Source organism: Glandiceps talaboti, chromosome 17, assembly GCF_964340395.1.
Source record: "Glandiceps talaboti chromosome 17, keGlaTala1.1, whole genome shotgun sequence".
Lineage (NCBI taxonomy): Eukaryota > Metazoa > Hemichordata > Enteropneusta > Spengelidae > Glandiceps > Glandiceps talaboti.
The window spans coordinates 22,913,502-22,928,783 of record NC_135565.1 but is presented as its reverse complement, the minus strand read 5'-3'; the positions used below and the strand labels follow the sequence as shown (position 1 = coordinate 22,928,783).

At 33.6% G+C, this 15,282-nt stretch overlaps 1 protein-coding gene across 1 annotated transcript in view; it reads right to left on the bottom strand.

Moving 5' to 3' along the window:
* Positions 1-5,460, bottom strand: part of LOC144447926 (glutamate receptor ionotropic, NMDA 1-like) — a 48,386-nt gene extending 42,926 nt beyond the window's left edge. Inside the window, exon 1 of the mRNA XM_078138027.1 lies at positions 4,855-5,460. Coding sequence (XP_077994153.1) covers positions 4,855-5,301 — 447 coding nt within the window. The 5' untranslated portion in view covers positions 5,302-5,460. The remainder of the gene's footprint in view (positions 1-4,854) is intronic.
* Positions 5,461-15,282: the final 9,822 nt, after the last annotated feature.

The window sequence follows — 15,282 nt, the reverse complement described above, 5'->3', positions numbered from 1 at the left end:
CCCATTATCGATATGTCTTCTGAGTATATTCCTGACTAAGGCAATTTGGCTTTATACTTTATATTAATTATTTCAAGATAAAATTAGCTAGGTACGTATGCACACATGCACACACACACACACACACGCATGCACGCACGGATACACGCACACACACACACACACACACGATTCACTATACCTTACACTACTGAATCAGTTCAGTTTTGCTAATAAAACAGGCCTCTTAACATGTATAATGTCTAATTACTGGTATTTTAACAATTTTTAGTAAATATGCTATTTTTTGTTTGATTGAAAAATATAACAGAGTAATGCCAGTTATAGCTAGCCAAGGTTTACTGATTGTACAAAAAAACAGGATTTATAAAACACTCATAAACATGTCAAAGGCAAAAATGAACAATTTAATTACATCATTGAAATATCACATCTAATTTCCTGTATCCAATAAATCAATGAATGAAAACAAACACCTATCTTATCAATCATTCTTTAAAGGAATACGACTTAATCATAATTAATGGGAAAAATTGAATTCATTGTTAAACTAGTTTTAGTTTTCAAATTGGACCAGGTATATAAATTAGTGGTTAAAACTTGTAGAATATGTACATTGCAGCTACCTGTCATCAAAAACAGTATCTTGCTTCTGATATCAAATGATCTATCACTGAAATCAAATGATCTATCACTGAAATCAAATGATCTATCACTGAAATCAAATGTTATTGATCTCTCACTGGGTTTTTGTTCAATTCTTTTAAATGATGAGAATTATCATTTTCATCCCCTTACTTATAAATGCTATACCTTAAAGTTTGTTGATACCTTAGAGTCTAGACGTATTGTTGCAAGCTTCACCTTTTACTTGTGATAATCACTTTTTAGTTGATGATTTTAAATACCAGTTTCTGGTGAAGTATTCTCTGTGAGGAATTTACATATTCATTTTGCCTAATATATACATCAACTATAGCATTTTCTGAGAATGTGTCTGCAAAAGAAATTTTCCAAACAACATAACTGACAATACATTATCTTGTATATCACTCTTTTGATGGTGTTTTATTAAGAAAATGTCCACTTTGATTTGTAAAGCCCTATTTTGATATAAATTTAGTGCAATACATTTTTTATCACCATCTTATTCATCCTGCCCAGATGATTCATATGTTGATGTTTATAGTTTAAAGTTCTCTTTATATTTTATAGTCTTTATTTCTCTCATTCCTTTTTCACGAGCAGTAAATACGCTTCAAGTTCAAGCACACTTTTATGCCACCACCTGATCACTACATATCGAAATGATGCATAAAACATTGTCTAATTCTGAAATCATGACTATTTATTCATGAATGATTAGATGGCAATGAAATGAATCAACATTCAATTTCCTGTTAACATTCCCTAAGGAATTAAACTATCACTGTCAGGGCTTATATGACAGTATGTAAAGAACATAAAAATAAATGACTTCTCTGAACTTTTGATCTTTTCCCCTAAGATATTCACATATAGATGAGAAAGAGAAGTATTTGATACTGGTACGTAATGTAAATGGTAAATCTGAAACTGACCAACTGATAGCATGATCTGATGGAATTAGCTGGTAGAGGAAAATCAATCAATACCATGCAGCGATGCCTAAAGCTGAAATAACAGAATCAGCAATTGAATGGCCACCTACCTATATATAAAGTTTTTAATTAATAAAATCTGTTTTTGGAACCTGTTTCCTGCTTCATCGTCTGCAATTGAAGTTCTGTAGAAATTGCAAGGGTGGTTGGTTGCTGAGTGGTTAGCTCATATATACTACTTACCACAGTCTGGCAACAAACCCCGAAAAGTGTTGGCTGGGTTTGATTGAACATTAATCGGTTCTTACATAGCATATCAAAGGATGGTGTTCTGGAGAACAACAATGGTTTGGTTTCCTGGCAACTTTAGTTTTGGTTTCCTGGCAATTAACCTTAGTTTCCTCCTGCCTTTTAATACTAGGGCACTGCTTAGTGACGGCCATTCAACAAATTTCTGAATTTATTACTAGGACCATAAAGATTACACCTATTTTTACCATTATTACACAATGTAAACTGTGTTACATGTAGTTTGGAGAGTCTCATCAACTTTACACTGTGTTACATGTAGTCTGGAGAGCCCCATCACCTTTACACTGTGTTACATGTAGTTTGGAGAGTCTCATCACCTTCCTACAGTCCGTATGTACAATGATACATTGAGAAAGAAATTTCATGAAAAAATATAGTTTTAGTGGTAAAACAATACCACTTGAATATATATATTATATGAGAAGTTTTGGAAACCCTTTGAGTGGACTTTAGATGAGACAAATGTGAAAATAAACAAAACCAAATTATTTTCTCATTTAAATCCATCTTTTTTTTAACACAATGTTAATTCACAAGTTATCCTTTCCCTTTAAGATTAGTAAGATAAATTTACTAAATTCTGTAAATATGTATCTTTATATATAGCTTGAGTCTCTTTCAAATGATCATGATACAAGGTATTACATTTCATGTTTTTATTACCAGATATCTCCAACTGGTATATTACAGAGAATCACATGTCATCAACACTGAATACACCTAAATGTCCTCTTCCCAAGGTACATGTGTACATTGTGTATATATGCTTGCTATCAAAGCAACATAAAATGGATATTTCAGCAATAAAACTTATAAACAGACAAAACGATGAATACATGGATTACCTATAGTAACCAGTATAACAATGGTGACCAACTAAGCTGATAGCAAACACTGAGAAGTGAAAAATCTGTTGAAGTAATACTTTCAAATCCTTTAAGCCGTTGAAAAGACAAAATACATATTAAGGCCTTGGATAACAGGTGGGAGTTAATCTTGCAGTCAATCACATCAGATGGTACATAAATTTACAATCATATTACAAGATTTAAAATCATAAATTTATGACTAAAAATACAAGACAACCAATGACATTATCCAATCAAATTTTTATATGTTAACATTTTCGACACTGCTAAGATTTTATATATGAACAGAAAGTACATCAAATAATTGTAATCTGAAAGGTAGATACTGTACACTAGATATATATTGTTTTCACACAAACTATAGGGTGTCAGGCTTTAATGACTTGGTTTCTGTAACTCTATGTAATTACACCCTAAATGGTGTCAGGCTTTAATGACTTGGTTTCTGTAACTCTATGTAATTACATCCTATAGGGTGTCAGGCTTTGATGACTTGGTTTCTGTATTAAACTCTTTGTAATTACACCCTACATATACATATAAGGGTGTTACGCTTTAATGACTTGGTTTACGAAGTCAGGCTTTAATGACTTGGTTTACGGAGTCAGGCTTTAATGACTTGGTTTACAGAGTCAGGCTTTAATGACTTGGTTTCTGTATTAAACTCTGTGTAATTACATCCTAAATATAGGATGTCACTGTCAGGCTTTAATGAATTGGTTTCTGTAACTCTATGTAATTACACCCTATAGGGTGTCAGGCTTTAATGACTTGGTTTCTGTAACTCTATGTAATTACATCCTATAGGGTATCAGGCTTTAATGACTTGGTTTCTGTAACTCTATGTAATTACATCCTATAGGGTGTCAGGCTTTAATGACTTGGTTTCTGTAACTCTATGTAATTACACCCTACAGGGTGTCAGGCTTTAATGACTTGGTTTCTGTAACTCTATGTATATTACATCCTATAGGGTGTCAGGCTTTAATCACTTGGTGTCTGTAACTCTATGTAATTACATCCTACAGGGTGTCAGGCTTTAATGACTTGGTTTCTGTAACTCTATGTAATTACACCCTATATATAGGGTGTCAGGCTTTAATGACTTGGTTTCTGTAACTCTATGTACTAATTACACCCTATAGGGTGTCAGGCTTTAATGACTTGGTTTACAGAGTCAGGCTTTAATGACTTGGTTTCTGTAACTCTATGTAATTACACCCTAAACAAGGAGTCAGGCTTTAATGACTTGCTTTATGGAGTCAGGCTTTAATGACTTGATTTATGGCTGGTGTCAGGCTTTAATGACTTGGTTTATGGCTGATGTCAGGCTTCAAAGGGTTTAGCCCTTATTAAGACCTATGTATTAGTTATAAGTAAACACAGATCATTATATATATAATTACTTCTTTGTAAAGTCAGTCTGTACTACAAACTGTACAGTACACACACACACACACACACACACATACACACACATACATGTGCACACACACACACACAGACATACATGCACACACATACACGCATACACACACTCACTCACTCACATACATGCACACACACACACACACTCACTCACTCACTCACTCACTCACTCACACACACACACAATAAGGTTGATTGCATTACATGTATTGTACATATTGTTTACTTACAGATATTACAAGCACATAGTCATTATTATCAAATTGCAATAATTATGCATTCATGGTAAAGCTGGTTGATCCAGGAAATCTTAGATGACACTCATAGCCTTGAAGTTATTTCTGAATAAGGATTTGTTAGTTTGTATCAGGTAACATTTTTGTCATCTAATCGTAACGTTATAATATTGATATATGATATATAATACTTATTGAACAATTTACTGTAAGATAGGTCCATCAAACTACATCTATGCTTAATCAATCATTTAATATGAATTATCAATAGATTCTACTAAATGTCAAAACAGATGTGATGAAAATTATGAAAATTATCTTATGCTTAAAAATTCACAAACTACAAATTATAAAAAAAAAATAATTCAAAACATGTAATATTTAAAAAAAACAAAAAATGAAAATTTTATGAGTTTAAATTCTACTTACCTTATCAGAAAATATAGATTCCCTACAGCTGATACCAATGACAGGGATCCGATAGAATCCACAGGTATAAGATATAGACACCGGAGAAAGATCGGAATCTGGAGGATGACTAGCAATTACGGCATACACTTGCTGTGAAACTAGATCCTGACATACGGATAATGCCAGTTGTATGGGATTGGCATTCATGACAAGGAATGTACCGTTCAACTTCCTTTTTTCCGGCATCTCTTCCTCATTGATGTTTTTAATCATTTCATAGAAATGACTTTCATATTCTGAAGAACTAAGCATTGCACCTATGTTGATATATTCTTTTTCCTTTCCATCAGTATAGTGGGATATCTGTAAAAGCAGTACTAGGAAAATCCAAATGGATAATACTCTTGGTATACTGTTCAGACTGGGCAGGTGTACAAGTGGGATTTTCCTTGTAGTAGCAGCCATAGTCAGGATGTGAAGTGTTGTATTTGGAATTGTCTTTGTGACGTTCTGCTGTTGAAGAGATGCACTCCCACAATGGCAGTCTTTAATCCACAAGAAAATTCTCCTGTCTCTTCCTGGGGCTTTGCCAAACGATTTTTGAAAAAATCTGTCAATTGAAAAACTTAAAGTACCCAATCCTTTTTGTTGAATCCTCCTAGGAAATCTAGCAAGCTGCTTAGTTGACGTCAGTCATACTGAATAAAAACTGTCCAGTTTGAGAACTACACAGTAGGTGAGCAATCTCAGAAAGATACTGTTATTATTGTAAGACTTCTGATAATCCCTTTATCGGTGAATGTATACTGTGTTTGCTTGAAGTGTATGTCAAGTATAGCTACAATAGATCTCAATGCAAATGAAGCAGCTGAGGCTGGTGAATGGCATGGATAGTAACGACTTTACCTCATTGAAATGCCACGGAGTACATCTGCTGATGTTCCAGACAGCTTCTTTTCAGATCTGCTGTTGTCAAAGCCACTCCTCTGGGACTGCTGACTTCATTTACAGTCACCAACCTGTACTGTGACAATAAATCAGTTAAGATAAGGTCATTCTGATGCTCAATCAACAAACTTTAACTGCCTAGAGAATTTTACCTTCAGTGACTGCAATTACTCACACACAGTGGGAGTAATGTGTGTGTTTGTAATGACTACAGCAACGGAAATAAACCCTGCAGCTTTCAAAGTCCAAGTATGGTTTCTACATCATACATTGAATAATGAAACGACAACTAGTATGAGAACATATCATAAATACCACAATGTAATTTTCATGTAACGTCTAAGATGAAATGACTGCAAATACCACAATGTACTTTCGATGTAACATCTCAGATGAAACGACTACAAATACCACAATGTCAAGTGAGCTACATGAAATGCCAGCAGAGATATGGCAATTTATTATCACCAATCACAGCGCAGGCTTCGATGTGACAGACAGATAAATGAATTGATAAGTATGGTTTCTCTGTGCACAAGACGAGACATTGAAATAAACAAAATAATGTACATCAGCTCTATATATCATCCTTCAAATCACTGCTTGTCTTCTATTTCTAGGTAACATCTGGAAACACACACTCTAAATTAAATAAAGTTGGGTTTCTCTTCAAAAAATGGAATATTACACTCTCCTCATCACCAAATCACAGTCACGTATCCAGGTAACAACTAACTACATCAACAAGTAAATCAGACTACTATTTCTAAATGAATATACAACATCCATCCTTGTGTTTCTAGCTTGTACATACCGAACTCAGAGTTATATAAATGCTGGGTAAATTAATGTAAGTATGGTTTCTAACAAGATATACATCTATCAGCGCCACATATTACCCACGAAATCACTGCTTGTCTAGATCACCTATGTCTAAGTAACGTCTACATCTAGATATCCACCCTCAAGATTCTCCATTTATCTAAGGAGCTTGAAGACATTATACACACTCTGTGAGTCTGTAAATTAACGAAGGTGAGATTTCTCTGTAACAAATGAGATATTGCATCCTCCTTATCACCAAATCACAGTCACATACCCAGGTAACAGCTAAATAAATGCACTTCTTGAGGCTAAGCCACTTTCACCAGAATATCAATACCGACTATCATAAACTGAAGAGTTGAATAATGCATAACAGTAAAAGATAAACGCCTACGCTGTTTATAATCAGTAATGTACAGCTTCCATTTGATTGCCTGGATGAATTCATACCCTAATCATAAAAGTCTTGAGAATGTAATCAATAACCAATCAGGTTGGCTGTCACAATTATCCAATCACCATGACTGACACAGTTATCCAAACAGGTAATTACTGTCACAATGTCAAATTCTAGAAAATGTAATCAGTAACCAATCAGGTTGGCTGTCACAATTAATAACCCAATCAGATTGACTCCCAAAACTCAAATTATGACAAATGTACTCAATATCTGCTTAATTTGAGTGCCGCAAAACTTAAAATATAAAAATTCTGGCAAATATAAATTATCCAATCAAGTTGAATGTTACAATTACCAATCAAGTTGAATGTCACAATTATCCAATCAGCTTGCTTTTCACAAAGCTCAAATGCTAGAAAACGTAACCAACGACCAATCAGGTTGACAGAAACGTTTTATCACATAAAAGATGATGAGATAGTGGGTACAATGACAACCAAATGGAAAGATCATGTTAGATGATACCAATCCTTTTGTAGTCATGTTTTATTAACTTCAATGGAACATTTTTTTATAAATCTCATTTCACAAGATTTAGGTTCCAGATACTTCTGTCAAATAAGCAAGTCTCTTTGTTAAATAAATATGTATGGGACTTCCTGAACATACAATTTGTATGCGGAAGAATGGTACAAAAAATGGAAGACAAGTAGAACAAAGGATGCTATAAACTGATTATTAACACCCTTGAATTTACTTTTGTGGAAATTTGAACTTATTATCAACATCTTAAAATGATAATATTGACACAACCTTAACTGAATAAAAAAGCTGATTCAGAATTTATCATACGCACTATCTATTTTACATGGACATACTAATTTCAATTACAGAAAATTTATCAGTTTAGATTCAAATTATTCTTTAGAAACATCATTGTCGTTCCATCAATTGGGTTGCCATGGCATTGTAATTTACTCTGCATCAATTCAAATGATGGAGTCCAGATGGCTATTAACACTCCATCACACTGTGATACATGTATTCAGTGAGATGTTTGGTTCATCAAACACACACACACACACTGCATCACCTACATAATAATGATAACATTTCACTATGTGCTTTTAAGCATTTGTCGAACATGAAAGTTTGAGAGACTCACAGTCACAGTAGTCCTTAAGATTTCATACATGTACAATCATGATTACAGTCATGTCAATGGCTTACAATCCAAACAAGTAATCTTTGAAACATTAGTAACAGTAAAAGTATATAGTAGTTATAGTACTGTAGTATATATACCATGTGCATGAGCCAAGTTGAACAAAAAATAGGGAATAAATACTCTGGTCGTTCTACATCACAACAACATGTATCTATATGTGTATGTCTTGACAACACATATCTACAAATGTATGTCACTGTTTTGCTGTGTTCAAAATATGAGTCGAAACGTTCAAAATTGTCATTACTTTCCCCGAATTGTTAAAATTACTTGCATGGTATAATTATGTTATTCTCCAATATTTTCTTCATTCAGCTGGAAAATACTTGTGACCTAAGGGTAGTCGCTACTCATTTAGCAAACATCAGTGACAAAGGTCCCTTAGGTCACTCATATTTTCCTTGGCTGAACGAAGAAAAATGTTGGGGAATAAACACCTACTAATTCATCTTTTTAACACGTACAATCTCTATTTATTGATATTTTCATACATTTTCTGTAAATATCATGTTGGTTGTCTAATCAAAATAATATTACTCCAATTACAGCTACTGCAGCAGTTCTAAAATCAAAATAAATACTTAATTTTACTTACTTTTCTTGATCTTCTAGTTAGTACGGTGCCTTGGTCTTCTAGTTAGTATGTGCCGTGGTCTTCTAGTTAGTATGTGCCTTGTTCCTCACAACTTTGCAATCACAAGTAAAACCTACAAAAAGTCAGAAAAAATATCTCGGTATGCCTTACATGTATGGTGTAATATGATAACTTTAAAAAAAAGGTAAGTCTAAGAATGATTGCAGGAATACTTCAAGTTGTTATCAGAATATGTATATCACTGCTAGGATAGACTTTGAGTTGACAAGAATATGTCATGACTGCATTCTAATCTCTAATACTAATAGCTGTAATTTGAGGTTTGTTGCATACATGTAAGCCCTGTTGTCATGTTAAATGTTGAAACAGTTCATCTAAGCTACTATACTACATATATATTTTTAACTTAAGATTTTTTGAGACAGGTTTGTTGCATATTAAAGCCTGTTGTCAAGTGAATTGTTGAATCAGTTCCAAATAAATTGATTCTCCTTTCCCTACATGTAATAAATTTGTACTGAGATTGTTGAATTGGTTTTAAACTGTCTCAGGGGTGGGGGATGGATGGATGGGAGGGTGGGGGATGGATGGGAGGGTGGGGATGGATGGGAGGGTGGGGGATGGATGGGAGGGTGGGGGATGGATGGGAGGGTGTAAAAAAAACATGAGTTACAGTACCAGACAAGCTGGTTAATTCAACTGGTAGTAGAGCTTTAGAGTCCTGAACCGGGTCAAAGTTCACAATACAGTTACCTCAACAAATTAATCCCTCTGAGGGCACTGTACTATCCCTGCCCTCAATGGGACACCATGACACTGTGTACATGCTGATTTGAAATAATGTGATGATGTCAAATCAGCAATTAGTAAAAGTGTATAGGTTGCTATACTGTATACACATACACTAACAATGACATGGATATGAAGATAAAATGATATGACAGGACCCCTGGAAATGAATTAAAATTCCAAACACGATTCTTATTGCAATGTTGAAAATGAAAGATATCAGTTTTTAATACCATCCCAACCAATGAAGTGTAATATATCTAGGTGATGACATGTTGTCTATAGTTCTTTATGTCACAGCTTGCATAAGAGAACGGAATGTTACGTAGCCATCATTAGTACATATATGCCTTGCAAATATGTGACATTATTCTGAACTTGCGTCTCATCTCACTCAAAACTGAAGTATTCATTAGAAAGTGGATATTCAACTTTTGCTGTTACTTGAGAAAATAAATCACTTCTCACTCTCAGTTTTACTTAAGAAATAAAATCAGTGGTCTCTGAATAAATTTTTAAAATGGAAGTCCGAAAATGATATCAAAATTAATTTTAGCATTCAATACAAAATAGTGAAACTAAAATTTACTAAAATTATTTCAGAAAGATCATGAACAAGCTGTCATGTGACACACAGTATGGAGAGATTTAAGAATTTTGATTTTTTAGGAAATATGCCCCAAGACAATTCTATGTACAGACTATTAAATGAGGTAGATTCCCATGTATTCTCAATTTACATGACAGCAACTGATAAATGTACACATATACAAAGATACAAAGATCTTAGATCTCAATGACTTATGTACAACAAATGGTCATGACTCTCACAAACCAGAGCTGATACTTTTTCTACAACACTGTGAAATTGACGATACGTTTGTTATGGTGCTGTAAAAGAGGCTGTGGTTTACGACGATGCAGATGGTACACTCTACACCTCAGAGTTGGCAGTCTGAGATTACAGATTTTAAGACTAATATCTCTTATCTCTGTCTCTGAGAAATGTGTTCACTATAGAAAGTAGGAAAGACACATTTATTTTTAGTTATAACGTCAAATCACACTTTAAAGAATGTACAAGACACGTTTGTTGTTACAGTAGTTTTTAAATTTGTTATCTCTTACCTATAACTTGGGAAATGCACGTAACAGAAAGTACTGTAACACTACACTTATATACAAGTCTGTTACTTGAAAAATGCATTAGAGATGGTATGCTGCACATAAATATTTATAGCCCTTCTTTTTTAACTTATCTTCATTGCTAAAGAAATGCAAACAGAAAGGACACTATAATATACAACTTTTAGGTTTGTAAGTTGAATCTCTATTCACATACTAGTTAGACTGAAAGGTGATGGGAGACTAGAAAACAGTTACTAATTAAAGTGGCCATATGGTTGACAAATGGATATCTGTTTTGGATTTTAACTCTACTACGCTTTCCTAGTTGAAAACATAATGTGAAAAAGAATTGACCAAATCATTGTTTGTAACTCAGCAATTTAATATTGAGCTACAAACAAGTATTTTGTATATGTTGTTTCACATTGTTTTTTTAAGTAGGAAAACATAGTAGATTTGTTTTATGAATTAAAAATCCAATACCCATTTGTCATCTGTATGGCTATCTTAATTAGTCCAGTCACTCATCTTGGCAAATGCATGGCAAATATGACAGGAATGATCAGGTACTTGGTTGGCTCTCAGTACCTGGTAATTCCTGTCATTTCTCCATTTTAGATGAATACACAGTAATACACTTAGAGACCACATATTAGGATTAAAATTTTGGTGTGAAAATCTATTATCTGGCAAAGTTACAAATTTGGTCCACAACAAAGAAGTCCTACCTAACGACCCAGGGCTCCTCTTATAAGATAACACTAATTGGAGAACCTGGAATTGAATTATTGGCCTTTAACCCTCTTTCCATCAGGATGGGGGGGGGGGGATATTAGTTTGCACAGTCACACAAAAACTACAAATCAGATTAATGAATGCATTTCTATGTCTATTTCACTCTACTCTCCAGTTACTTGATAACTTAATAACACACACACATACATTGACAGTGACAGATAACCTTATTATGTTTTTCCTTAGAATAGATGTAACTTGAGAGTTTGAACTGATAATATACTGTATGCCAAGCCATTGTATATAGTACCTGTATATGTGATGTGAACATTAGATCTCTTGACTATAAATTCCTACAATTGCACGTACTGTAATTTGAGATATAGAGTTCACTTGGCAACATGACTGCCATGATGAATGACTTTGCAAACAAACAGATATTGCAGACTAGTGTTATTACGATTTGATAAAAAGAAACTACATTGTAACATCAGATATTTCGCTAGCTACTTCAGAAGAGATAATTACCAAAATACTCCATGCAATTGTAATTACTGTAAATCATGCTTTTATTAGCATTCAGTCTGTTTCCACCAATGTTCCATCTACTTCATAACTTAATTAACTTAACTATAAATTGACATTGACAACTAACCTACATGTAATTACATTTTCACACATCATTAATCGTAATAAATTTTCAGTTTCCATGACTGAAAGTAACTTATTTACCTAGTATTCTTGGATCTATGTTTTGCTGAATATGGACTCTCGTGAATGAACCTGCAAAATCTGGAATTTATAGTTACAATGTAACAAGGTGATAGCTATGATGTAACAAGGTGATAGCTACGATGTAACAAGGTGATAGCATTCCCTCTAAACCAATTTGATAATGCTGCTCAAGCTTACGAAGTCATGTGATATACTGAAATATTCTATCCTTTACTGTCTGTGTGGTGACTCACAAGAAAATTATATATTTATTTTTGTTTGTTTCTTTTTAATATTCACGGACAATGACTAAAGGCTAAAATATGAACACAAGCATAGACAGATTAACAAACTGACAGGAGATACATTGAACAAATCAAAATCTCTGATCTATCGAATGTCAATTTGAATCACGACATGAAAATTAATAATTTAACATATTTGAAATATCAAAGTTGCTGGTATATCCATTCTGAGTCATTGTTATATTACGTGACAACTCTCACTACATCACTGTCATTGAATTCACTGTAATATTTGTCACATAATCTATCATTCATATAAAGGATTTATGTGTCAAATAGTTTAGAATTCAAAAATAACCGTATTTTACATTTGAAAGGGGAAGGGTACCTTGTGAATTTACAATTGTTGGATAGAAATTGAATGCTAAATGAGATTAAATGTGTTCATGAACTTTAATAGTCTAGAATTCTAAACTGGTGTAGTAAATTAGGACTGCACTGATATGCAAATGTCCAACTAGGACTCCACCTCCAGCCTGTTTAAACTAAAATCACGTGGGGATGCGACGTCATTGTGTTTATATGAACGCGGTTGGGGGGGGGGGGGGGGGAGCACAGTAATTTACTGTACCAGTTTAGAATTTTAGACTCGACCTTTCAATACAGAGTTGACATCGATCCTAACAGAAGTGACATACAAGACTTGCTTCCATAAGACATTACAATAACAACAGAAATAGTCGACAAAACTTTTAACAGGCGTTGCCTTGCATGTCTCAGTCATCATATCCATCTAAGTTCAGATCGATGCCAACTCCATGCTGATTTGTTAAAAGTGAATGAAACCAATGCATTTTGTTTGAAAAGCATTTAAGTCATCTGGGTGTAAAATGGCTCCAGTTTGAAGAGAAAAAATTTATAATACAAAATTCAATAAGAATTTTCTTTAAAAGTTAAAAGCATGGCATCGTCTTTAGTGGGAAAGGTCTATATGACAGTAACAATTCATAAATCACTGACCTTAAAGTGCAGTTTTCAGTAATAAACCGACTTTTTTTGAAGAGCAAAAAAAAATATTAAGTGTTTTTGCAACATCTGTCTGAAGGAAAGGTCCATGTGAATTACAATGATATAAAATTTTGCTTTGTATCATTTACTGAATTTTTCCAATTCATACTTCAGTCACAATTAACATCGGAAATTGACAATCTTAAATCTGGAATATTGATTCATATGGCAATACATTGTGGTATCTACAGTCATGAATCTTTGCACAGAATGTACACGTTACTAAGGTTTGCGTATTGGACAGGATTAAAAATTTCAACATACAGACAATGTTATACAAATTTGTTAATTTTAATTTTATCAGCTAAAGTTCATATTATATTTTTGTATCTTTAAATTGTCAAAGGGAAAGGATATCAAGTGAATTCACTAGGTTTAATAAAATATCGATGTTAGAAGAGACAAAATGTGCTGATTTCATTCATTCTCACTTTATCACATCAGTACTTGGCTGGCATCCATCAGTGAATTCATGAGGGATCCATTCCTGTTAACATGTAATTGCTTGAATTAAAATAAAATTAGCACATTATTCAGGTTTTGCTAAACTGGACAGGAGAAAGTATATCTTGACATACGGACATAAGCATTCTTTGGCTAAACTAGCAGAGTCCGTATATGTAGCTATCTTACAGCTAAAATGATGTAGGCTTGGAGTTCCACTCATGCAACAGGACATTTAATACACACAATCAGACAACTTCTAATGCAAAATAAATAATTATATAGGTGGAGTGCACAGTGGGGATATAGATGGAATCAAGTTTAAATGTTGATTGTCAGTTAGAAAATAAACAATTGCAGCCATTAAAATCATCAAGTCTGTGTGTAATGTTTTCATTAGAAACCTGTTTTTACTGCACTGTGAAAGCATTCAATGTGATTAAGCAAAGGATTTTGCTGTGTTTATTGTGTCTGTGTTATTGTTAGTCTAGAGTTGAAATATGTCTATCTTTGTGTCAAAAACGTAATGTCCCATGAGTAAAACACCAAGCCTACATCATTTTAGCTATATAATGTTAGCATATCTTTGCTTAGAATGAAAATGTTCAGGTTTTCTTACTGGACAGGGTTGAATACCTCCACATAAAGACACTGAAAAGTAATTTGTTAAATGGTGGCTTATGATCAGTAGAAAAGAATAACCCCCAGAGACTGATTACGTGGGATTTACCAATCAAACTAATATCCACAACTGGTAGGTTATTACTAGCATATCAAAGACGGCCTTTCATAAATCATCACAAAATAATTAAGAACATGCTGCTTTCTACTTCAAGATGGCATAATGTAGGGCTTACTGAAAACCTATCTGACAAAGACCTTTATAATGAGTTTTCAGCAGGATTTCCTGATTGTACCAATAACTTAATGTTACTGGAGTGTAAATAGAGCAAATTACACATTGTGAAGGAAGAATTCTCATCCATAAGTCTTTGTATACATAAATGTAATGATATACAATATTGAGAGAAAACAGGAGAGATGTGTGGTCATGCTGATTTTCAAATTGCTTTACTTTTAAATTGAGACTAATTACATAACCTAGTTTTAGTAAAATAGTCATGTTTTAGCAATTTTTAGTAAAATGGCCATGCTGTAGCAATTTTCAGATACACTGAACAACGTCACAGAACCTTCTGTAATTACAGGTAGGGGAGGGCCGGAGGAATCATGGGAAGGTATTGAACCATACCGTGCATGATTTCCCTAGTAATCTCACATTATTTAAGACTAAATGCCTTTACAAACACATTTCTGCAGATTTTAC